Source organism: Phragmites australis, chromosome 3 (genome assembly GCF_958298935.1).
Source record: "Phragmites australis chromosome 3, lpPhrAust1.1, whole genome shotgun sequence".
Classification (NCBI taxonomy): domain Eukaryota; kingdom Viridiplantae; phylum Streptophyta; class Magnoliopsida; order Poales; family Poaceae; genus Phragmites; species Phragmites australis.
Window position 1 is genome coordinate 49253914 of NC_084923.1, and position 24696 is coordinate 49278609.

Genomic DNA, 24696 nt, shown 5'->3' on the forward strand with positions numbered 1-24696 from the left:
AATTGAAGGGGCATCATCGCCCTGCTATTCGCGCCAAATCCGTCTCGGTAACAGATGTGATGCCATGGTGGTACACCGAAGAATCTAGTTAAAAAAAATACTTTTTAAATAGTTGGACTTATTTTTACGATCTACTTTGAAGGTAAGGTTAAACGACACCGTTCCGTGCGTGTTCGCTCTGTACATACTCGTGTGAGCGCTTGAACGAGGACTGACTCACCGTACTTGCGAACCTGCAGTTAAGACGTATGCTTGAACCTGACTGACATCTCACCAACCGTCAGTGCACAAGCAGGACAGCGAGTGTGTCTGCAGAGGCTTATCTTGTCCACAAGGCACGCATGCATCTACGAGTCAGTGACGGTGAGCCCACCTGTATCTGTAGACAGCAGCCTGACCAGTGCATCGCAATTATACGTCGTTGACAACAGAGAGGAGATCATCATGCATTCAGTTCGATCGGTTTCTTCGCAGGCAGGGCACAATTAGTGTACAGAACACCATATAGCTTCGGCTTCGATTCGATAGGTAGGGTAGCGTGGTCTCGTCGATGGAAGACGGCAGCGCTGCAGACATGGCTGTCCTAAGCTCTTAGTAAGTTCTAACGGTAGTACGTGCAGCTGCTGATCCTGACAAATTAGGGAACAGATCGATTGGTCGCTCGCACACCACTGTCAGGCTCACAAGAGTCTACTTATCTAGTCCTCCTCCGACTCGGATTGACGGATCCTGGGTGCAACATGGCCATATATGAAAGAATCACTTCCTTTTTCTTTGGTCTCGTGACGATGATCGATCTCAAGTGTTGATTCTTTTCGTGATTCTTGTCTAACAGTCTAGAGAAGCACGTGCAGGTACGCTGTCACCATGACAGACGTTTTTCTCCGGGGTAAGCAAAGCTGCAAAGGTTTATGCTTGAGGTGGTCTGTCAGTCAGGTAAATGCAGTGCGCGGGAATCTCCCTTTTCCTTGTGTGATGCACTGCATTTGCATTCGCTGGTTTGCATCTTGAGCCGCAAGTTCAGTTGGAGTAGTGGGGAGGTTGGTGCAGCTAGCAGTAGCGCAGCAGACGACTGTCACGGTGAGTGCTTTTTTTTTTTCCACTCTTCCCCACGCTTTCTGAGAACAAAGGCTCACTCTTTTTCTGCTTTCTAGGATGGAGAACCTGTAAGGTTTATATATACCTTTTCATGTTAACGAAGCAGTTGCACAATGCAGTGCAGGTGCAGCACTCTGAAAAGGATGACACCACGCGCATACACACGCTACATGGAGTAATCTTCACAGGTTACTACAACAAACCAACCGCACTTAATTTGCGTGCAGATTGTATTCCTTCGTATTAATAAAGTCTAACTTTCTTGATTGTCTAAGAAAAAAGAGGAGAGAGAGAGAGAGAGGACCGTGAAACCCTAACTTCATCCTTTGCATTGTGCTGCCTTTTTCTTGTCGCACTGAACTGACGGTAGCCTCTTGAACCGGTGCAATGATGTACACCTTTCAGGTTCAGGGCAATTATTTTTCTGCTTCTGCTACCATTCTTAGGTTGAAGTACATCATGCAGTTTCATTTTTTTTATATAAAATGGACGAAACATCCGGCCTTTTGCATCCAAGATACATATAGTCAATAGTTTATTATTTCAATATCTCAGCATATATAGCTAACATCACACGGTTAAGAAACAAAGTAAAAAAAGTAAAATGTCATAAAGCATATATAGCAGTTTCATGCATGTAGTGCCTTGCCATTCCATATTGAGATGATGATAATGGTATCGTGTGACAAGCAGACTTGGATGTCAATATCTAATTTGCGGGGGTCCACCACTCCCTCTGGTGCTGCCGCCGTCGACAGACGATGGCAAGTGCCAGTTGTCGTTGTTCCCTTCCCCTCCCTCTCTTATTCTCCCTCTCCATTATTTTCCAACAGATGCCGTTAGGTTTGCAGGAGATCCACACACTGTTTGACTGGATTTGCGAGCGGTGGCTGGTTCCACTTCCATGTGGTGATGCTCGGATCTGGTCAGGCCTCGCGACAGCACGGTGGCCATCCATGGTTGTGCCTGGATGGACAGTGTGGACAGGGTTGGCGCAGCGCAATGCGGTGGCAGGGGTGTGGGGTGGCTATTGTTGGCCCCTTGGCCAGATCTGCGACGGCATAGTGCATGAGTGTCGTGAGGTGGTGTGGCCCCTGTTGCCCTCGCGTGGTGGAGTGTGATCGGCGCGGTGTGTGGCGTGTGCCCCCCCATGGGGGTGCTTGCTCGTCTTTCCGTTAAGGCCATGGTGGCACTCTACCATGCCAGCAGTCGTTGCGGTGCCTTGTCATGCCCTCGCGAGGTGTGGGTGCGATCCGGTCGCCCTGAGTCAAGTTCCCCACCATATCTTCTGGCCTCACGATGCTCGCCCCATCTCGGCCTCCCGGTGCCAGAGCCTAGTGGTTGGTGGTGGCCCTGTGGGCGGTGCGTGCATGACGTGTCGGTGGCTACTCTATCTATAGTGTGGCTTTGATGGTTGTGGCTGCGAGCGTGTGGTTCAATGCGTGATGGGTGAGGTTCGGGGCTCCGGGCGAAAGCCTATTCTAGCTTGCTGCCGGTGCCAATGACGACGACACCCTCAGGAGTTGCTCCCCTCCCTAGAGGTGTTGTCGTGATGCCTCCCCTTAGCCATGGGGACTCTTCGGGTGGAAACCAAGATCCAAGCTTCCGGATGGGCAGCGGTGATGTCTTCAACATCGCGTCTTGTTGGAGGCACCGCCTTAGAGGTCCCTTCCAATGTTTAGGCCATCAGCTTATGGGTAGCGAGGATTACCACATCAGATCTAGTTGAGCTAGCTAATTAATTAGGTGCTCAGATTTAGGGCGTTCCGATGATGCCTCAGACCTAATTTAGCTAATGTGTTCACTGGTAGTTCTAGTGCTTTTAGTCCGATTTTGCCTAATTATCCACACGTTGTACGGTATAGCCTCGTTTTCTTAATACGAGGCACATTCTTCTTATATGAAATGACAGTGCTACTGCCTCGTTTGAAAATCCACGACACAGCAGAGGCGACAACACTGCATGGGGCAAACATTGGCCGGATCAAAGGCAGGTGCCTTGCCTTCTTCTGCATGTTGCCAGACCTATTTCGTATCAAGAACAGAAGAAGTGGAAGAAAGGTTCCACACCCATCCATCCATTGAGGTGCGAAACTGCCGACCAAATACGCAATGCAGAATGAATGGATGCACAGGGTTCAGGACCCTGATCAGAGCGATTGGGCCAGCGTCGGTTGCTCCGCTTGTGCTTCCTTCTCGTTCATGTGGATGTGGAGCCCCGAACTGACCTGACGAGCTCAAAGCAACACAGGGCTGTAGCCCGCGTGCAGAGCAGCTCCGAAACCCCCCCGGACGGACTGATGGGATGGTCGGATGGATCGCACACGAGGCCGACGAATGAAATGCGCTGCGGGCACAAAGCTGAAGCTTCTTGCGTTTGAGACTGGGATCGACCAGCCCATTTCGGATATTGTGGATGGGTGCCGACTACAAGATTGTGTTCTTCTATGAGTTATCTCCAGATGTAGTTTTCATCTGAGTGAACGTAATCAAAACGCTGTGCGGTGTTCTTCTGAAGTGTATAAAGCACGAAATAAAGGACGAAGAAAAGAACATGTAATCAGCTGCTGGAACTATAGCCTATATGACCACCTCTTGACACAACGCACAGGCAGGCGTCCAAGTTATTGGGAGCATTACTGTCTATGTATTTCTTGTGCCGTAAGAACAACAAGTCTCCGGGTTCGAGCACGGAGCTCAATTGGAAAAGCCGCAGAGAGCGGCCGAGCCCACTCAGGTTCGATCCCCAGATGTCGCACACCCCGGCTAGCCTCCAAAGAAGGCTCAGGATAAGGGAGAACTGGTTCTAAAAATATAGAACAAAAAAAAAAAATCAAACGGTAACACACGAACATGCACATAACACAGGGAGAAAGAGAACGAAGAAAAGAGAAGAGAAGAAACTTTGCATGAACCTTTACAGAGGCCACGACGGCTAAAGCATCCTGACATGCCACGCCATGAAAGGTTAACGCGGCATGCAGCGCCTCAAAAAACGCGGTCAGTAGCGGCGGACGAGGCCGGTGCAGCGGTCCTTGATCCACCGTAGCCTCCGGCGGAGCGACGCCTTGACCCGGGCCTCCACGGTGTAGGCGTTGTACCCCGCGACCCTCCGCCGGCGCTTCGCCTCGAGGTCGCCCGGCCACCACGAGACACGCCCCCCTCGCTGCCGTGGGACGGCGGACCGCTGCTCCGGATCTCCTCCAGGTTCAGCCACGACGGGACGGAGAGGCTGATTGCGACCTGCGACAACAGCGAGACGTCGTCGTTGGTGCTTGGCATGGCATGCAGCGGCTAACTGGGAGCAAGCTAAGCTAGCATGCGATGCACGTTTTGGTCAATGCATTTGAGATCCAGAGAGAATGGCTACTGGCACCTGCGTTGAATCGCACAACACATCAGATAATCAATACATGCCTACACTGATACACATGATGCTTTCTAACTCTAGATGAAAATCTTTATTTCTTCTTTTGTTTCTTTGAGTTCTACAAGTCTCCAATTCTGCCTTTTCACCATCCATCTTTACTTCCCACACAAGATACCTACAACAGATAGCTTAATGGAGACAAGAAAGGTTAGCACGCAGGCTTTTAACTCATACGACCCCCGTACAAGAGGGCACTCGGTCTCTATGCGCCATAGATAGATGAGCTCAAGGCAGTTCAATTCAGACGGCGAACAGTCATACTAACAAGCATTTACAGTCACGAGTCATCTCCAGGTTGAACTGAAATGGGAGACGAAAAACCGGAAATCCGGATGGTCTACTTGTATTCTGCGGAGCCAGTTGTCAGCCTCCTGCATCAGTGAGGTGACACGCTCCCGCTCTTGGGTTCCATCAGATGCCCAAATGGAGGCGCGGAATTTGTATGGCGCCAGCCCAAAGACAGGCAACGATAGTTTGCCTGTTGCATTAGTGCAGCGGTTGATTCCCCCAAAACCAGGGCATGCTGGCATAGAGGGTTCACTATCTGCGAGAATAAAGAGAATGTAAGCGCTCTATGCAATCGATGGACGGCCAATGCAATCTAAGTTACAAATACAAAGGCAAATATCACACTGGTGCCATCAATAAAAAACCTATTCTAAATGGCACTACAAGGCACTAAGTATTTACCCTTCCAAGGTGTTGCTAGACAATGGAATGTCAAAAAACAGGCATCAAGATCCTTCAATGTTGGTCCTGTTGGAATTCTATATATGGGGTACCTGCAATTGGAAGCATGAGGATGAAACCAGTAACGTATAGAATCATAGCAACACCAGGTTAGCAGCGTTGCTCTTCTACACAGATTGTGTTTATGCTGAAATTCAGCACACTAGGCATTGCCATTGTTAGGCATTGCAACTGGTAGGCATCCTCTGCATGGGCCAGCACAGTTGGCAAATGTCATAACTCTGACCATGGCAACAGCATCATTCTAGTTTCTACAAACCAAAATGTAGTCTACATAAAAAGAAGGGCAACATTATGGCAGTGAAACTAGATGCTATCAGATAATAAATACATGACTGGACTTAGTGCACATATAGTCCGTAAATGATTTGCAGCTCACATATTACGAGTAAATCATAAGAAAACATTGACATTAAAAACTTAGATCAACACATATGAAGTAGAAATTAGAAGAGAACACTGACCTCAACTCCTCAAGAACTCGTAGCAATCTCAAAACTTATATTATAGTGCATATAGCAATAGAGAACCATATTGCATCAAGGGGATAAAAAACTAGCCCTACCGTTGGAAAAATGGAAGTAGAAACTGAGCAAACAAATATCAAAAGTCTTTGAAACCTACCATGCAACAGACATCCAACTAGATGGCAGCAGATCACAGCTTTTGAATGTCTTCAGAGCTGGATATCTACCCGCAAGAGTCAATACCTGAAGGCCATGCAGAGTAAGATCCTATACACAGGACGACTATAGTAAGCATTGGTTTATGAAAAACTTACCTTGTCTGTCAGAGGTTCTCTACTATATGGAGGATCCTTCTCCATATACTCAAATATTGGAGAACTTGAAGATGCGTATGCTTCACCATCATCACTTCGTAGACCACCATTTTCCAGCCGATGTGGAGCTTCCACAGATGAGGCTCTTAGCCGGTCAACATCATTTTCACTGCTGCTCTCACTGCTAGTATCCATAGATTCCCCATCACTTTCATCCCCAGGACGCCTTAAGTAAGCGAGAAAATTAACTAGGAAAAGTTATACGCTATCAAAGATGTCACCAAGGTAATAAAAGCAACCATACTGAACAACATGTTGGTTGTATCTATCTCTCCATAACTTTTCTTTCGTTCATTGCTTTAATCTATTTTTCTATATGTTCATAAGAGGTTAAAGTAAAACAGAGTATAAGCCATATCTTAGTAAAAATCAGGTCATACTAAAGCTATGAACTCTCAGGTCATCATCCATTCATCCTTGCAGGTTAACACAGAACAAGTATGTAAAATGTTACATCTAGGATTACTCCACAAAATCATGTTCATAAAACCTCAACATGCATGAGATAATTTGCTTTGATAGATCATAGGTAAAATAACTGGAAAAAAACACTTGGGAATGCCTAATCTGACCTAAGCTCTAGCCCAATAGTATTCGATCATTATTGTTTATTTTCATATAACTTGACAGATGTAAAAAAGAAGGAAAATTATGGAGTACATTTCTTACCATTCCATCAGTATTCAGTTTTCTGTTACCATATGAACACACAAAAGCTCAAATTAATCGAGGCATAAGAAAAGACACAGACAATTGAAGCTAATCTGCTAGAAAGGTTGACGGGGTTCTAATCCAATGGGAATTTCCTAGACATCATGAATTTGGTGTGACTTCGACAAGGTTGCTACCTGGTTCTCGAAGCAGGTCTCGATGGATCTGCATAGAGCTGGATAGCAGAAAGATATGGCACATAATACTGGATCGCAGAGTCACTGCCATTTAACACTAGTGGAACACCGGCCCCATAAGCACTCCATTCCCTGAAAGACTCCCAAAGATCTCCAAGACAGAAATAAGGTCGTGAATGCATAGCATCAACACTCCTCCACATCCTTAGGCTTGTCTGCAAGACAACGGAATTATTATAGCCAATCTATAGAACTCGTAATCAGCAGAAAAGCAAAATGGTTCTTTCAAGGAAAGCGATCTTTCAACCAAAAACTGAAATCATTGTGTATCAACAAACATTGTACAGATATCATTACATGATCTAGTGTAGTATGTTATTATGCCTCCCAAATTGCAGCATATATTTGTTAGATTTCAGAGTTGATACAAAATCAGAATATTGAGATAGCAGTGGATACGTACATGGATAACACACGCATTACATGGATGTGCAGATGAAACCACATCCACATGACCTAAGTGGCTGAATCGTATGCTAATTTTAAGTTACAACAAGCAGAAGTTACACTTACGGATCGAAGAAATAGCAAGTTTTAATTAACAAGTTGGAAGTTTGAGAGAGCAACACCTTTCCCGGTTCACCACTACAGTCACAAACAGTGTGAGAAGCATAAAAGTAAAACTAAGAGCTAAGCCAACCAGCACTGGATGAACATAATTCACAATTATCATTCATATCGACTAGAATTAGGGTCATCTCCTCGAATAATGATTGTTGTTTTAAATAAACAGCAACTACCATTAACTGCTGCATATGGTCCCAAACTGACAATCAAAGTTAAAAATAGAAGTACAGACTAAATTTCAAATACGAACCCTTCTCTGATCTTAAATGCATTTTTTTCCACATAATCATTTGCTTGCATCTGCAAATGCAGTACTAAACTGTTCCAGGAACCTATACCAATGAGCTGCACCGAGTATGAATCACAAATTACCTAGAACCACAAACAAAATGGGGAAACAACTAGATACCCATGGTGACACTATGCAATTTCATCGGATCCCCTTTCTATCAACCGCACTGTAACACTGCAATCTACTAAAGTAGCAAAGAGTAAGCCTCAGAATACCTTGGGCAGGTACTGCGCGGGCACCGAAGGCGTCGTGGAGGTAAGAAATCTCTCCAAATTCCCAGCCTCCTCCGCCGCCCCCGCGCCCGCTGCAGTCGCATTCACCTCAACCGCCGACACGGACGTCGTCGCCGTGGACGCCACCGACGGCTTCGACGACGTCGTCGACGAGGAGTCGTCGGAATCTACCCGACTGTCCACATCCGTCGACGCAGCCACCGCCCCCGGCGGCGGAGGCGCCGGCTTCTGCCTCGCGGACCGCGGAGACGGCGACGGGGACAGCGACGGGGACGGGGACCGCTGCCCCTGCAGCCGCTGCTGCTGCTGCTGCTGCTGCTGCTGCTGCTGGCGGCGGACGTGGGGAGGATAGTAGAATCGGTTCTCGGGGACGCTGCGGGAGGAGGAGGAGGCAGCGCCGCCGGAGCCCGCCATGGCGACGGCGGAGGAGGGGAGGGATGGGTTGGGGGCTCGGGCTAGGGTTTTGCGTGGATTGGAGATTGGGGAATTGGGATGCTTAGGGTTAGGGTTTTGATGTCCTTGAGCGCTTTTTAATACGGGGGTTTGGATCTGAGGCGAGCGACCGAGACTGAGCGAGGGTGGGAGGGAGCGCAAGCGAGCGAGGACGAAGAGAAAGGAAAGGGGTAGAGAGAGAGAGAGAGAGATAGCAGCGGTGGGCTGGCAAGGGCACCGCTCGGCTGCTGTATGTTGTATCGCGTACTCTTGGTTGTCCTCCGTTGCCGAATTCCGTCGGTCCGGCGGGCCTAGTTGCGTTGCGCTACGGCTCCCTTCTGTTCCTCGTCCGGTTTTTCGTGGTGGCAGCGTGACGAAAATTGGGGGAACCTCCATTTTCTTCCCCTAGCGCGTTCTTTTTCGACTTTCTAGCTTTGATAGCATGCAACTAGGTTGGTAAAGAGCTGGTATCTACAAAAGTGAGTTGCTCCGTCAGGGTATTTTGGAGAGGTATCGGTGTCGGTTGAGAGATGTTATACACCGTGTTGATTGATACTCTCATATGCTATACATATAATTTATACTTCTATAAAATATACGAGTTATGACAAATTTGATCTATCTCCATCGCCTATCTAAATTGATCAAACGACCATCATACAAATTTAAATCATGTTTGTCCTTCCAAAAATACATTTAATCTCATATTAGACGTTCAATATTTATCTTTCATATATTTAAAAATACATTCAACCTCTTATTATTTATCTTTTATATCTAGATATTTAATATTTATCTTCTATATATTCATTACCGGATTTCTCTAGAGTGTGTGTTGCCTTTGATACTTCGCTTACAACACTAGGTTTTTGGAGAGGGTGTGTCGTCGCTCGCACGTCACCTCCGCCGCCGTCTAAACGATGGTCGTCTCCATCGTGCTATCTTTACACAAGTTATTATGAGAGATTTGTTTTCATTCTCTCACAAATCAATCATCATCTTGATACTTCTCATACTGTGACTATGGATGGTTAAATCCGAACGATATGATCCTCTCCACTTCTCATCTTCAGATCCAGATGAGTGGTTTGACTTAGATCTATCAAATATGATCAAAGGGTGCCTTTTTTAATATCGGATAATTAAAAAGTTTGATAATGCCAGTGATTTTGGAAGTTGCTCGTTTTGTAATGACATATAAAAGGACAATTCATATTGGCTGCCATTATTCGTGCACATCACTGAAAAGTCTGATTTGCACACGCGCGAAGTGCTGCCCATGCCTCCCCGACTGGCCACCCACTTTCTGTTTTTGAAAAAAAAAATCCAAAAGCTTTTCCTAATAATTTTTTAGCAAATTTTTCTCGTTAACTTTTTCTTAAAAAATTTTCTCAAAACTTTTCTCATTAATTTTTTCAAAAAACTTATTAAAAAACTTATCGTGATAACTTGTCTAGATAAATTTTTTAGAAAAAAAATTACAGATAATTTTTTCATAAGTTACAAGTTATTGTATTAACACGCGTCAGTAAAATAGCATACTCCACAAATCACTCTCCCAACTCTCCATCTGAAGACTCAAGTTCCCTAGAGGTTCGTACACACAACTCCTTTTGGTTGATATCACCAGTAGAAACCAATAGTGTTTACTTTCAAACTTTTGAGGCCATACTAACCTTACTTAACAGAGAACAAGTTATCGTTTTCCCTCGAGAGAATTCCATGCATTAGCCATTTCAATACAACCCAGAACAACCAACCAAAATCAAGGAAGAAATGATACTACCAAACCAAACGAGGAGCTTCACCGGATAACAACTTTTCATGGCGATGTTGAATGTTGGCTTCAGTTTCTTCTTATGTACAAAAATAATTCAAAGTCACGTTATTATTGTTCTTTTGGCGATCCTTACTTTAGTCAAAGCACTTTGTGCATAAAAAGATACTATACCACCAGGTAAGCTGTGAGCAGCAACAAAAGGCAATCTGGGACCAAGCAGGCAAATACGGAGTATTGTTTTATATGAATATAGCTAGTGATGGATAAAAAGCTCGAAGCCGACTCGGCTCATTGTATTTTATAACGAGTCGAGCTAACATTTTAACTTGTTTTGTTCATAAGTTAGCTCGTGAGCCTAGGCCAACTTAGCCGACCCACGGTGACCTAAGGCTTGAGAGACCGTTCGAGACCTGAGGCATGCCTACTTCATGCAATCACACATCCACTTTGCATCGGGACGCTATTTCCCCTAGCCGTCGTCGCCTCCAGGCACCAGAGCATTGCACCACGCCACCGAAGCCCTCTTCTCTTACAATCTGTAACCATCTGATCAAACAATTCCGATGTTCCAATCCATTTACCATGTTTGTTTGGCATTAAAACCTAACAAGATTCACGATCACTCCCGCAGAATACAGCCTACACACGTGCATCATCGGATGGCAGCGACCACCATGTGACGAGCCTGTTGTTTGGCTCACGAGCTGGACCGAACCAAGCTAAACTTATATTTTAGCCGGGTTTCAAAATGAGCTGAGCCAAACCAGCTCGTTAGCATAAACTAGATGACACGGCCAAATGATTGATACAAAGATGTGAGCAATGTCGCTCTAACCCGGCGCCATATTTAGCGAAAACATGTGCTACATTATTGTACTCTCCATGACAGAAATAGAATTGAACTTCTTCTAGGACCTATAAACAAAGACTTTTAGCTTCAAGTTCCTCCTGCCACAAACTGCAAAGCAGCTAACGCAAGCTGTGGCCCAGCATAAAGGTACTCAGACAAGACGACCACATCGACTGGGCCTTGCTCAAAACGAAAATTCTAGCATGTCCATAAACCACCGCACTAGACTAGGGCCAGAAATGTTTGGACAGAATGAGGAACGAGCATTGTCATCGAAGGAGAATCAAGAGTTTTTTATTTTTTAATATTAATATTTAAATAAATAGATTTATGATAGAAAAAAATTACAGAAATAGATGTCTAACACCCTCTGACAGTGCGAGGGCGGTAAGTGTCTAACCGCGGTTACAGCCACCGGGAAAAGTATTTCGTAGAAACACTGTTTACAGTAATATTTTTCCTCTGCCATCTTTTTTATGCAAAATTATGGTCTTCTGTTGCTCCAAAAAACCTAAAAAATTTTGTAAGTGTTTCATAATTCATGTGCAACCCATTTTAATTGGATTCATTTAAAAATCATGTGTAGAATTTAAACTAAAATTCTCCAAAAAAGACTACTTTTATAACTTTTAACAATTTTTAGATCCTCAAATAAATTTCCAAAAATATGGAAAAAATCACTAATATTCATATTATGTGATGGAATAATTTATAAAATTATTTTCAGCCCTAGGATATATGGTGAAAAAGTGAGTTCCTTTGTAATGCTCTATTTATATGCATTTTTATCATTTTTATTTTAAAATTTACACATGATTTTTAGATGAATCCAATTAAAATGGGTTGCACATGAATTATGAAACACATACAAAAAATTTAGGTTTTTTTGGAGCAACAGAAGACTATAATTTTGTATAAAAAAGATGGGAGGAGAAAAATATTACGGTAAACAGTGATTTCTACAAAATACTGTTCCCATAGCCAAAGGCTGTTAGCCCTTGCATGCCGTGTCAGACTGCTTATTGCCCTATGAAAGATTAACCGTCCGATTAGAAAGCGGTAAGCGTCTATTTCTGTAATTCTTTCTATTAGAAATCTATTTATTTAAATATTAATGTTAGAAAATATAAAAATAAAAAAATTCGGAGAATCAACATGGCTGCCATGGCTCTGGGGGCCCATTGAAGCAACCGAGACGTACGTGGTACCCGTTGGAGGATACGGAGCCATGGAGGTGCAGAAACCTATAGCTCATTGCCGTGTTCGCGACACATGGTGGCTTGTTCGTGACAAGTGGCCACATGATCTTGTCGTCCTCCCTTGGCACCCACACCCCACGCACGGCGGCATAGACCAAGAAAAGCAACCATCGCTTGGGTCTCAGTTCTACCCAAAACTAGAAACCATCACCAAACCATGCAGCTGCGACACACCAAGGCATCATCGACACATTGCTTGTAATGTGCTAACAGCGCTGTCACCATCTCGGGCAGCAGCACAAGGGTGGTGTGGTGCTGTTTCGCCACAACGGAAAACAAAATCATAGACCTTTGCTAGGGGAAGAGAACAAAATGGAACAACCCAACCACACAAGATACCCACAGGCCGGCCACAACCCAAGCGTGTGCATCATTTGTTGTTAACAAACATCAAGAAGCCTTCATCCCGATGGAGATGGAACAATCACAAGATCCCCAGGAGCATTATGCACCCTCCAGAAGAGGAAAAATCTCAAGAACCTTTCCAAGCCTGCAGCTTCACTCCTGGCAAGCAAGCAGCTACAAGTGTTGACTGATGAGTGACGAATTTTCCCTTTCAGGAAATACTAGCCTGAGATGCCGACTGTTCCAGCACAGAAATAGAATGATGCAGCAGCTGTGGTGCCATTCCTTTCTCGCTCCTCAGATCCAAAAGGTTTAACATTGCAAAACCAGCACATCAGCTAGTATATTAAGTAAAAACAACCACGCATGCATCAGAATCATATCATCAGCAGGTCAACTATGACGCAAAAACAGCCGTGCATGCACACATCAGATCCCAGCAAAGCTGAAACAACCATGTCGTCATCGCCGGTGGACAGACACTGCAGAGATCAAGCAAGACCCTGGAGCATCCAGGCCACATTTCAGCAGATCGCACAGATTGTGGAGCTAATCTCTTGCAAGAACAGAGGATGATGATCATAAGCTCTCCTTACACTGCAACGTTACAAGCTACTAGCACACTACTACCAGTAACATTACAACTAGGCAAGAACAGCAACAGAAACAGGAAGAACAGCTACCAGTCCACTACAGCACCATTATTAGCTCGCTTTGTTCGAACTACTTAGCCGGAAAAACTTAGCATAGATCCAGGGAAAAAGGGTAGAGAGAGACGCATCTCTCTGTGCATGCATGTTAAGCAAATCTGCAGCTGCAACGCTCTCTTCCTTTCATCTCCCCTGCTCTCTTCGTTGCAGGGTGGTAGGGTCAGGCGTAGACGACGCCGGAGGAGAGGGCCATGAGGAGGATGGCCGCCCTCTCCTCCTCGCCGAGACGTCTCCTCCGCCGCATCCGCCGCCGCTGCTTGAGCACCACCTCTTTACCGAACCCCACCGTGCGGAGCTCCACGGTAACCTCATCCGTCTCCGTCTCTCTCTCCCTCTTGGTGGTGGCCTTCTTCTTCCGCTGCTGCTGCTGCTGCTCGGCGGCGCCGCCCTTGTTGGCGTCCAGGCCTAGCGCCTCCCTCCTCTTCTTCCGGTACCGGATCCCGCACGCGTTGCACAGCGACTGCACGGAGAAACACCCAGATCGGAGCGGATCAGCCCAAAACGCACAGATCGGGAATGGAAACGGGGCCCAGAGCGGCGCTAGGATTCCACGAAATGGGATCGGAGGTCGGATCGGGCCTCACCATAGGGCCGCAGGGGCCGCCGCGCCAGAGCGGGGTCTTGGTGGTGTGGCACTCGGTGCAGGCCTTGGGCTCGCCGGAGGCCGCGCGCTCGTCCGGATCCAGCGACCCGCTGCCCTGCTGCGACACAGAAAAACCCGATTCAGACCCGCAACCACCGTCGGCCACAGATCGAGCGAGAAAACCACGGATCGGAGCTCACCTTCTTGACCGAGGAGTCCATCTGCGTCGCCAAGACCGGCGGATCTACCACCGCAGAGCCACTCCCCTCCTCCGCCTCCGACCTCTCACAGCCCCGGCGCCCGCTCCTCGCCGCGGATCGGGAGGCGGGAGCTGCTCGATCCGTGGCAGGTAGATCCCTGCTGCTCGGATCTAACCACCAGGGGCTGCGGCGTTAGTAGAAGCTACTAAGAGTTAGGAGCGGGAGAAGCGTCGAGTGGAGGGAAGATGTGAGGTGTGGAGGGGAGAGAACTAAAAGGGGAGGCGAGGGGGAGATTTTGATCTCAAAAATGGAGGAGGGCGGAAGAAGGAGCGGGGTGTGGAGGGAAACAGAAAACCATGGAGGGAAGGGGGAAAAATTGAGCCGTATATGTACGCGGCTCACGGTGATCGTGTAGGGTTTGCTCACAGATTTAAGGAGCCCCGTCTGGGAAAAATTGCTTGCGTATCATTAATTTAGCTGCGTTTAAAAAATTGTCATCTTAATTTACATATTATTAATACAGAAAGTTCTATGTATCAGTGAGAGAGATGAAATTTTGTTAAAACACCGATATAAATATTGACATCTAGTCAAACAGTGATGTAAATAGTTGGAGTCGCATCCTCTTCTCCTTGAATAGATGATTTTAAAGGCTTTAGAGTAAAAGTAATATTTTCCGTGATTTATCTATAGTTGTTCTACTTCTTGTGTTCCAGGCAAGTCAGGTGGCTTGGCTAGGCTAGGCTAGCGTACTCGGCCCAGAACGATACCGGGAGGCGGCGGCAAGTTCAGTACAAGTACTCCTCCTGTCCTCCAGTCCCAGCGTCAACCCTCCCACCCCACTTCACTCCCACTCCATGAGCGCCGGCGCGTGCGGCCCAGCCAGGAGACGCACCGCACTCACGCGCGACCGCACCGCACCAGATCAGACCAGACCAGACCAGACCGACACTAGAACCCAAAAAGAAAAAGGCGGAGCCGCACTTGTCGCTGCGGAGCGCGCGCCGGAGCTGATCCGGCGCTGCCGCTGTTTGCTGTTTCGCTGGTCCCAGCCGATCCGGTGCGGCGCAGATCGGGTTCGCGGCAGGACTGACGGGCGTTGCCAGCTAGCCGCGGGAAACCCTCAATTCTCCCGCCTAAGGTGAGAAATTGACCCAAATACCCTCGCCCGCTTTGACTGGTCAGAGCCGGATTCTGGGCTCGGCCCGACTAAGGTACCATATGGGCCTATCTTGCATTATGGGCTCGAACCTAATGCCTGGGCTGACCATCACGGGCCCAATATCGGCCCATGGAAACAGCGTATGACCCTAGACGAGCCGCCTATCCGGTTCGAGTAAAAACCCTTTGTTCTCTTCCCTCAATGTTGTCCTGGTGCTCTTGACTATTCAGGACTGTCATCATTGTATAAATTTCGTAACTATTCTGACTTAAATTTCATGGTGCCATTTGCAAACCTGAAGGTCTCTGTTGGTGGAAAGGACAATATTTTGGAGGGCGTTGCAGATAGTATACATATGCTGCATGATGCAATAGCTTCTGATGCAGCGCGACCGAAGACGGAAGATATTGAGCATTCCTTCGAGAACTTCCATTCCAGCCGTATAATCGGAAGAATAATAATTGACTGTCCTGCATTTGCTGTCACTCTCTGGGAAAATGCTCTTGAAGGGAAGTGCAAGCTATGGGCTGATGGACACAGGTACTTTGGTTTACTTCTTGATGTGATGTCATGCGCTGGTGCTTCCAGCAGTCAGTCAGTCGGGTGTGTTATATGTTTCTGTGATCATGCCAAACTTTTAATTGATTTTCCGTTATTGGTTGCGAACTTGCAATCTGCATACTGCCATGCTCTTAGTTGAACAGCTTCCAACTTTACTTACTTGGTGTTATTGGATTTTTTTTTAGAACGGGGTATTCCTGAATTTCATTACCGCAAAGCAATGAAATTACAAGCAGTTTAACCATCGCGCACTCCATATACAGCAAAAGGATATAGCCGTAACGATCGAACCATCACAGGTCCCAACGCAGTACCAAGGACTGCCAGCTAAACGTTTCTTACAAACGGGGAGCCATCGCAACCACCAGCGAAGTTACAACTGCGTCAAGCGCAAAACCAAAAGCACACGACCGTTTATCATACAGCACAGTAGCAGATTACTCAGAAAACACCTATAAGAGCACATAGCTCTCCGAAAGATCGCCGCCCACGGGCAGCACGTTTGTTGCTGACAGTAGCACCGGCAGGGGCATAAGTCTGGATCAGATCCTTAGCGGTTGCGGTTGCATCACCATCTTGCTTCTTGGGGTGGAAGTAGAGGGCCGTTTCCTGAAGAGCTTTCACTCCAGCCTCCAGCACTTGCTTGTCCTGGCTGACATATAAACCTGCCCAATAACGAATGAAAGAGCAAGCACAACAGATAATCTCAGTAGGGGATCGAACATGTTTCATGTCAAAGACCACTCTGTTCCTCATCTTCCAAATGGCCCAAACAAAAGCAGCTAACCCAATCATATAAAGGTTTTTACAATCAGGCGGGAAGTAGTTGATCCAAACATAGTACTGATCAAAACTCTCAGACCTGCATTCTGCCCCAATGACCACTCCGCTTAGCCTCCATACATACTTTGCCATGGAGCACCTAAAAAAATAAGTGATTAATACTTTCTTGCTGGCAACAGAATGTACATTTTAGATCCCCTTCCCATTTTCTTCTAATGAGGTTGTCTTTGGTAAGAATAGCATTTTGATGTATCAACCAAATAAAGATTTTTATTTTCAATGGAGTCTTAGCTTTCCAGATTACATCATGATGCAAACCAACCTGGTTTCGGCAAAGGTGGTTGTAAACAGACTTCACTGGAAAAAAATCCGCGCTCCCCCACTGCCATATGGGTTTGTCCTGCTCAGGGGACAAGGCAGTAGTCATTAAAACATCTTTCAACTTTCTTAACTGGTTCTGAAACCCTTCATTAAGCCATCTCCAATAAGAAAAGTTCCATTGTTTAATTGCTGCATTAGCAACAGTCAGGTTTTGATCATTGCAAATGTCATAAAGCCCTCTAAACTTGTCAATAAAAGCTACCTCACCACACCATGCATCTCTCCAAAAATCAGTATTTTTGCCATTCCCAACTCTCATCTTTCTCCCAGCTAAGTAAATAAGCTTAACCTTTAGGAGATCATTCCATACAGAAGAATACTTGGGATTAGGCTTAGCTTGAGAAACATAAGCATTTTTTATGTACTTCTTGTTCACAATTTGCTGCCACAGGCCACTCTCATTCTCCAGCTTTCACCACCATTTGCAGAGAAGGCTGATATTCAGCTTTCTGAGGTTCTGAATACCCAGACACCCCTTTGCTTTGGGGCTACATACTTTGTCCCATTTGACAAGATAATATCTTTTCTTTGTTGTACCTTCTTGCCAGAAAAATTTATTTCTAATTTTATCTAATTTAGCATGAGTAATTTTGAGGAGAAGATACATAGACATGTGGTATATGGGGAGAAGATACATAGACATGTTATTGGATCTATCTAATGAATTATATTTTGGACGTGTTGGTTATTGCAGTTCTAAGGTGGTTGCAGCATTTCTGGAATCTCCAAGTCCCAATGTGAGGTGTCTTGCAAAATCTGAGCTGCAGCCACTGATTGATTCTGGCATGTTGAAAATCCCAGACCATAAAGCAGTGGAGAAATGACATGCTTTCTGCACGCAGAACTTTTTGCATCAGTAGCAGTAGAAACACAGCGGACATCCATTATTGTGCAATGGATGATTCTCTTAATAACATTCTGCTAAGCAATTGTTGTCACTTGAGTGTACCATTGAGTTAAACTGCCAATAGTCTTGTGTACCCTATAGGATAAAGCGGAGCTACTTTGCTGTAAACGTATCGTACTCAAGTTGCAAAAGTTCCATTTTCTTTGTATTCTTTTACTTAACGATTGTTTGAATGATGAGTAGCTGACTTAATTCAACAAGTCTGCACGGATTCTGTCATTGTATTTACACCCTTTTCATTGCAATTCTTTCCGTGTCTAATCAGTACCGCTGACCTAAAAACCAGTTTTATCAACTGGACAAAGAGGATGGAATTTGAATGTTAATCTGAACACTTCTTTTTCGAGATGGAAAAGAAGGGTATTTTTCGAGATGGAAAAGAAGGAAACTAAATCTGCCCTTATCCTGATATTTGTTGAGTTCACCAGGAGCGATTAGTTCCTACGGTGCGCTCTGCTGGCGCCGTCCTGACCTGGTACAATGGTGACTCGCCTCCGCTTCTGCACCACCTCTGATTCTGCTTGTGATCCACGCGGACAAGAAGGTCCTCAAACCGGCAGAACTCCGCATTGCCGAACGGTGACAGCGGCGGACGGACGTGCGGGTAGTCCGGAAAGCATCGCCGGTCGGACGGGTCGAAGAGCGGGAAGGACTGGCGCCGCCGCGCGCAGGCCGCGGCGTTGTTGGCACGCAGGCAGCTGTCGATGACCCGGCACTCATCCCGCAGCCGGTTCTGCACGTCCCGCAGCGCCTGCGCCGGCGCGGCGGGCGTCCTCCTGCCGCGCGGTTCTGCCGCCGCCACCACCTGCGCGCTGGCGCCGCACGCCGACCCAGCGGCCGTCCTCCTGTCGGTCGTGGCGCTGGCTGTGGACGCGAGGGACGGCGACGACAGTGACCTGACGTGGCGGTCGTGGCACGCGGCGCAGAAGCTGGCGCGCCGCTCCACGTCGAAGGCCCTCCGGCTCGCCTTGTCAGTCAGGCACGCGTGCGCCTGCATGCATGCAATTAATGCAACCGTGATCGCTGCACACCAAATTAATCAGTACTCCGTGCATGCATGCTGGTGCATTGCGCATTAACGACTGTGAGTAACCGTGCGTGACGTGGAGTTTGAAACGCCTCACGCCTGCATGCGTATACCAACCGGACGCAACTCGTACCCTAGCGGCACGGGCATGAGCTGTAAGGAGATCGATCCGATCCATCCCTTGAAATGGACAGGTTGAGAACCAATATCCCGCGAGGATCGGATCGATCGTAACATAGATATAACAGCCTACTGATGAACCACTGACTAGTTTGCTTAAAAAAGGCTTAATCTACTGGTTAAAGGGAAGGCAAGCAAGGGACAAGATCGAAAAGGAAAACATCACGAGAATTGACAAGGGGGACCAATGCACGAATTTAAAAATCGATCAGGATTCTGGAACGAGTAGAGAGCTGTGGTACCTCAGAGACGATCTTGAAGGCGACCTCTGCCTTGGGGTGCCTGTTCTTGTCCGGGTGCAGCTGCAGCGCTGCATGCGTCCAAAATCACAGAACGAAATGAATCATTACTTGCTTAGCCATCGATTTGTTTCGCGCGACAAATGTAATCAACCTCAACACGGTGGTAACGACGCCGGTGGCTTACCGAGCTGTCTGTACCGCCGCCTCACGGCGTCCTCCGCCGCGGCCTCGCCGATCTGCATGCCATCCACGAGACGCACGCGAATAGAATTCAGAACAGACGCAGGTGGAGCGTGGAATTCAACAGGATACCGCATTGGTTGGGTGGGTAATGAATTGGAGGAGGAGGAAGCGGGCGGGCGCACTCACGGCGAGGACGAGGTACCAGTCGACGAAGTGCGGCCTGCGCGGGGAGCGGCGGCGGCGGTGCGGGCAGGACGCGAAGGCCGCCGACGCCGCGCACACCTCCCGCGCCTTGCTGGCGGCGTCCGCGTCCCGCTCTGGCTCTCGCCACGCGCCCGCCATTGCTCGGTCGCCCGGCCGCCGCTGGATCAGTCGACCACGCACCGTTGGTCCAACTGAACGTGGCGGCGATGGGTGGCCACGCATGTAGGAGCAGCAGCAGCAGTGATAGACGATTCAACTGGATCCCAGCGAGATGGAGGCAGCTGCGGTGTGGCACGGCGCGCTGCCGCTACGCTAGTAGCAGTGGCCGACCGGGGCAGGCCGAGCGCATGCACACGCGCATGGCCCAGCAAGGGCCGGAGCTAGGTGTACGATCGAAGGGCGGACGAGAGAGAGAGAGAGAGAGGAGAGGAGAAGAGGAGACAAGTCTTGCGTTTGGGTTGGGGGGATCGATCGACGAGCGAGCAAAATAAGAGCGGGGATTGCGGGGGCGACGGTTTCGAAACGGAGAAAAAGGCGAGCAACAGAGGAAGGCGAGGAGGGATGGGGGCCACATGCCAGACTCTCTCATCTGGAACTGCTCCACTGACTCGCGGTACCCGTACCGTGCGTGGGTGGTCTTGTAGTTCTTCTCTCGACGATGATGATGATGATGTCGCAAGCAACCTCACAATATGCCACGGCAACACACACATGAATTTTCATAAGGCAGTCTAGAACCAAATTAAGTCACAATATCCATTTGTTCAAGCACAGGTTAGAGTTAAGCACACATTTTTTCCCGAACTGAGCATATGCTCAACTGGTTATAGTTTTTCTGGTGGAACTTGCTCAGACTTACATCGGTGTTCGTATTTTCTTGAAATTAAATTCTAAGAGTAATAGTACATACATATATGTGTACGCGGTTAAAGTATGTGTCCATACGTGAGGCCATATGTTGAATCTTAATCTTGTTTAGACATGTACTAAAACATGTGAATAGTATGCGTGCATAAGTATGTACATTCCACATGTATTATAAAAAAGCACACATATTTTTATGTAGAAAAGATTAAGCACCTCGCATTGCGTACGTAACATGTGAGATTGTGAGTGACGCAGCATCCTGTATGTACCCAGAATTGCAATGGTCGGCGAGTATCACACGACTCGAGAGTCCAGACTGGAGGACCACACTCTTGTCCGGTAGTTGCTGCGAACGTCCAAGATTTTAGGTTGGCAATGGCGAAGAAAGTCCTCCATCGTGTCCTTGTAATTTGGTTTCGCAGATGTGTTCCATCGATCGGCCGTGATGCACGACAGTCAGTTCAATCGATGGTTGGTAGGTGCATGCGCAGATAATCTCAGATTGGGATCATGCTCTGCTCTCGGTGCTCAGTTTTCAACAAACTGTGCGTTTCTGTTGGAATTTTGCATGCACCAGCACAAAATCATATGTATATACGGTTCACATACATGCGTACGGCTCAATATCAGGTTTCAATTGTTCACATGGTCACTAAGGTTATATTATATTATATATATATGTACTGCACATTAAGGACATTACTACTATAAGTATTTAAGATCCCATTGTTGCAAATACTAGTACTCCAATAATTCTCGTGGTCAACCAGGCTGGAAGAAATGGCACCTTGCTCATACCTAGCAATCCTCATGCTTACCGGCTGTCACTTTTCTGTAGCCTCAAACCACCTACTTTTTACAAGAGGAGGAGGAGAAGGGAAGGAAGATAGGATGAATACGAAGAGGAAGATAAGCCTCTTCTTCATAACTTGGCTGCGTTTGTCATTGAATCTAGATGTGATAAGAATCTCAATGTCATGCTATCACACCCAAAATATAGCTTAAGTACCATACTTGCAGCTCCTTGAACGGTGAAACCTTAAAAACAATGTCTTAGTAGCCTCTCATTACGTGAAAAATTGATGATAAAAGTGATGAATCATACTTATGATAAGTCATAAGTGATTGATCATTTTAAGTCAGTCATATATGATAGTTCGTAGTTGTGACCTGTTACCTATTACGACTCATAAGTGACAGGTTATGGTAACCAGTTATTGGTAACGGGTCACAATTTGATCCGTCACTAATGACTCACTCATCAGTGACAAGTCATCCTAGCTAGTCATTAGTGACGAATCCAGTTGTGACCCATCCACCAATAATTTGATCAATACATAGAGCTATTATTTCATGTATTGTGTGTATATATATACCCTTAGGTATTCATATACTTAGTTTTATGTAGATATATATACACAACATTTATGATTATTTTTATAGATGTACATAATCGATATATAGAGCTATCATTTCATGTGGTGCAAAAGTACATGTACTCTGGTTTATATCATGTGTATATATATGTATAGTAGTATAAACATATACTTATATATATGTGTGTGTGTGTATTCTATGTTAATTTTCCTATATTCATCAGGTGTGTATATGTATATAATATATAACCTTGGAAATATATATATATATATATATATTTTTATTATTTGGCTAAAAAAATTATTATTTATTTATTATTTATTTTTTTTCTCATTTTAGCAGGACTAGAATAGAAATTATTGTATAATTTTGCTCAAGTTTAATGTAAGTAGTGGTGGCTATGGACACAAACGCGTGTTCCAAAAATGGTGCAGAAACTTTCGGAGGGAGAGAATTCAATCTTCCAATCCGTTTTTGGCCTAAAAAATTCTCCGAACCCGACAAAGTAGAGAAACAGATGTAACTTTTTCTGTAGATTTTTGCAGAGTAAAAAAAACGTCGAAATCGAAGTCTGTATGCAAAAGTTATATTTTTTTATTAAAAACACTTCGAGACAACATTTCAGGAAAAACATCATCGGTGATGGTTCATAACTGTGACCTGTCATCTATGACCTTTGACAACGAAGGTTAAAAGGATAACATAACCGGTTTCTATCATAAACATGTGATAGCTAAGGTGGTAAGAGAGTTGCGCGCGAGGTCCTGGCCGCGGGTTCGAATCCCACGAAATGCAAAGATCGAAATATATTTAAAAATAATATGGATTAAGCATATGCGATGGGCCCTGTATTAGAGTGGCTTCCGGGTGAAAAAAAATATTTTTTTGTCTAAAAAATGCGAAACACGTTTATCAGTTATAGGTGACGGGTAACTGTTACGGCCTATCACTTATGTTTAGTTATAGATGACGGGTCACTGTTACGATCCATTACTTATGACCATATTGATGATGGGTCTATACCTATCACCCATAATAACTCATCAGTGACGCATTCAAATGACAAATACAGAAACCATCCCTCATAAAAATTATCGCCAGTCACCCGTATCCTTTTTCACATAGTGTCTACTTAGTTGAAAAAAAAAATCCAGTCAAAGATAATGCTCTAGGAATGCTATGAGACATTCAGCTATAGGTTAGGTCGTCACTCACAGGTACCTCAACTACCCATGCAGACTTGTCCAGTACTCTATGAATAGCTTGTTTTAGCACGCTAGCTAGCTCCCGACCCGGAATTTCTCAGGACAATTAGGCCTACAAAAATGATTTGGCTGTCTAACACATACAATAGTAGTATTACCAACCTCTATGTAAAATGATTTGGCTGTCTAACACATACAATAGTAGTATTACCAACCTCTATGTAAAATGATTTGGCTGTCTAACACATCAATAGTAGTATTACCAACCTCTATGTAAAATGATTTGGCTGTCTAACACATACAATAGTAGGATTACCAACCTCTATTAATATGTATAGCTTGCACACGCATGAGCACGAAACAGATGCTGCTGTGCGTTTTCGTGTTACTTGCTGCGTTCTGAAGCAATAGAGAGCCCAACGGTTCATTGCTTCTTCTCTCTCTGTTTTTATTTTTTATTTTTTTGGGAATAGTTCATCTCTTCTTCTCAGGACCGGTCTTCTTTGAACAGTAGTCTCATTCTGCTCGTTCCCATGAATCACGGCGGCTGCAGCCCACTGCAAGTGGGCCCACATCGTCAGAGCCACGTCACTCTTCCCGGCCTGATCGAGGAGCGGCGGCAGCATCTTTCCAGGAGGAGTCCATCGAGGCCGCGCAGTCAGATTTGGGATGACAAGCAGATACGATAAATATAGATAGTATTCCTATATTGATTTTTTATTTATTTGTACTAATTGATTTTATATTTATTTGTGCGTATATCTATGAACACTCGTGGGTAAAAAGCTATCCGAAATCCGTTATCCGTAGATATATTCATTTACTTATGAGGTGACGTGGTGTGACAGGGTGGTGTGTTGGCAACGACGGCAACGAGACAAGGTGGTGGGTAGGTCGGGGTGGGACAACGCGGTGAGGTGACGCGAGGAGGCACGGGGTGACAGCGACGAGACAGGCGGGTTGGGATGGTGTGACGTAGGGCAACAATGGCTTACTCACGAACATACCAATAGATATCATTTGCTACTTATACCTATACCTTGTCTTATTTGGGTATCTAAGGGTCTGTTTATTTTCTATTTCTGGTTCTATTTCTGCTACTGGCAGAAGTCAGAAACCAGAATAAACGGGGTTCTGAGAAGCTAGAAGTTTGTTTATGAGAAAAATAAACTAAAACTGAGAAGCTCGCTAAGATACGCTTTTCTGAGAAGCTATGTGCTGAGAAGCTAAAAATTTATTATAAAAGTCAACAGCCTATTTCGCAAAAACAGCTTTTCAGATAAATTAAAAGCACAACTTTTTAAAAAAATCCAAAAATATAAACTCAAACAAACACATC

At 45.8% G+C, this 24696-nt stretch overlaps 4 protein-coding genes across 7 annotated transcripts; 1 reads left to right on the forward strand and 3 right to left on the reverse strand.

Annotated features, from left to right (window-relative positions):
- Nucleotides 1-4535: 4535 nt before the first annotated feature.
- LOC133913717 (uncharacterized) lies at nt 4536-8896 on the reverse strand. Of its 3 annotated transcripts, none has more exons than XM_062356940.1 (6): nt 8102-8896; nt 6968-7182; nt 6060-6240; nt 5903-5988; nt 5219-5310; nt 4536-5072 (listed from the first exon to the last, which is right to left on the reverse strand). In XM_062356940.1, the coding sequence occupies exons 1-6, from the start codon at nt 8531-8533 to the stop codon at nt 4813-4815; spliced, it is 1266 nt and encodes a 421-aa protein (XP_062212924.1). In that variant the 5' UTR covers nt 8534-8896; the 3' UTR covers nt 4536-4812. The 3 variants fall into 3 exon arrangements, with proteins under 3 accessions (XP_062212924.1, XP_062212923.1, XP_062212922.1); XM_062356939.1 differs by having other exon boundaries at nt 6060-6243; XM_062356938.1 differs by having other exon boundaries at nt 6060-6285; nt 8102-8895.
- A 4444-nt stretch (nt 8897-13340) lies between these two features.
- On the reverse strand, nt 13341-14666 carry LOC133913718 (GATA transcription factor 16-like). Of its 2 annotated transcripts, none has more exons than XM_062356943.1 (3): nt 14279-14666; nt 14080-14193; nt 13341-13955 (listed from the first exon to the last, which is right to left on the reverse strand). In XM_062356943.1, exons 1-3 carry the CDS (start codon nt 14297-14299, stop codon nt 13656-13658), a joined length of 435 nt encoding a protein of 144 aa, XP_062212927.1. In that variant the 5' UTR covers nt 14300-14666; the 3' UTR covers nt 13341-13655. The 2 variants fall into 2 exon arrangements, with proteins under 2 accessions (XP_062212927.1, XP_062212925.1); XM_062356941.1 differs by having other exon boundaries at nt 14080-14196; nt 14279-14661.
- Nucleotides 14667-15715: 1049 nt separating this feature from the next.
- On the forward strand, nt 15716-18264 carry LOC133911296 (pumilio homolog 24-like). The gene is made up of 2 exons (XM_062353492.1): nt 15716-15980; nt 17860-18264. Exons 1-2 carry the CDS (start codon nt 15718-15720, stop codon nt 17987-17989), a joined length of 393 nt encoding a protein of 130 aa, XP_062209476.1. The 5' UTR covers nt 15716-15717; the 3' UTR covers nt 17990-18264.
- Nucleotides 18265-18432: 168 nt separating this feature from the next.
- LOC133911297 (uncharacterized) lies at nt 18433-20236 on the reverse strand. Its single transcript, XM_062353493.1, has 4 exons — nt 19891-20236; nt 19706-19757; nt 19522-19589; nt 18433-19063 (listed from the first exon to the last, which is right to left on the reverse strand). Exons 1-4 carry the CDS (start codon nt 20128-20130, stop codon nt 18494-18496), a joined length of 930 nt encoding a protein of 309 aa, XP_062209477.1. The 5' UTR covers nt 20131-20236; the 3' UTR covers nt 18433-18493.
- Nucleotides 20237-24696: the final 4460 nt, after the last annotated feature.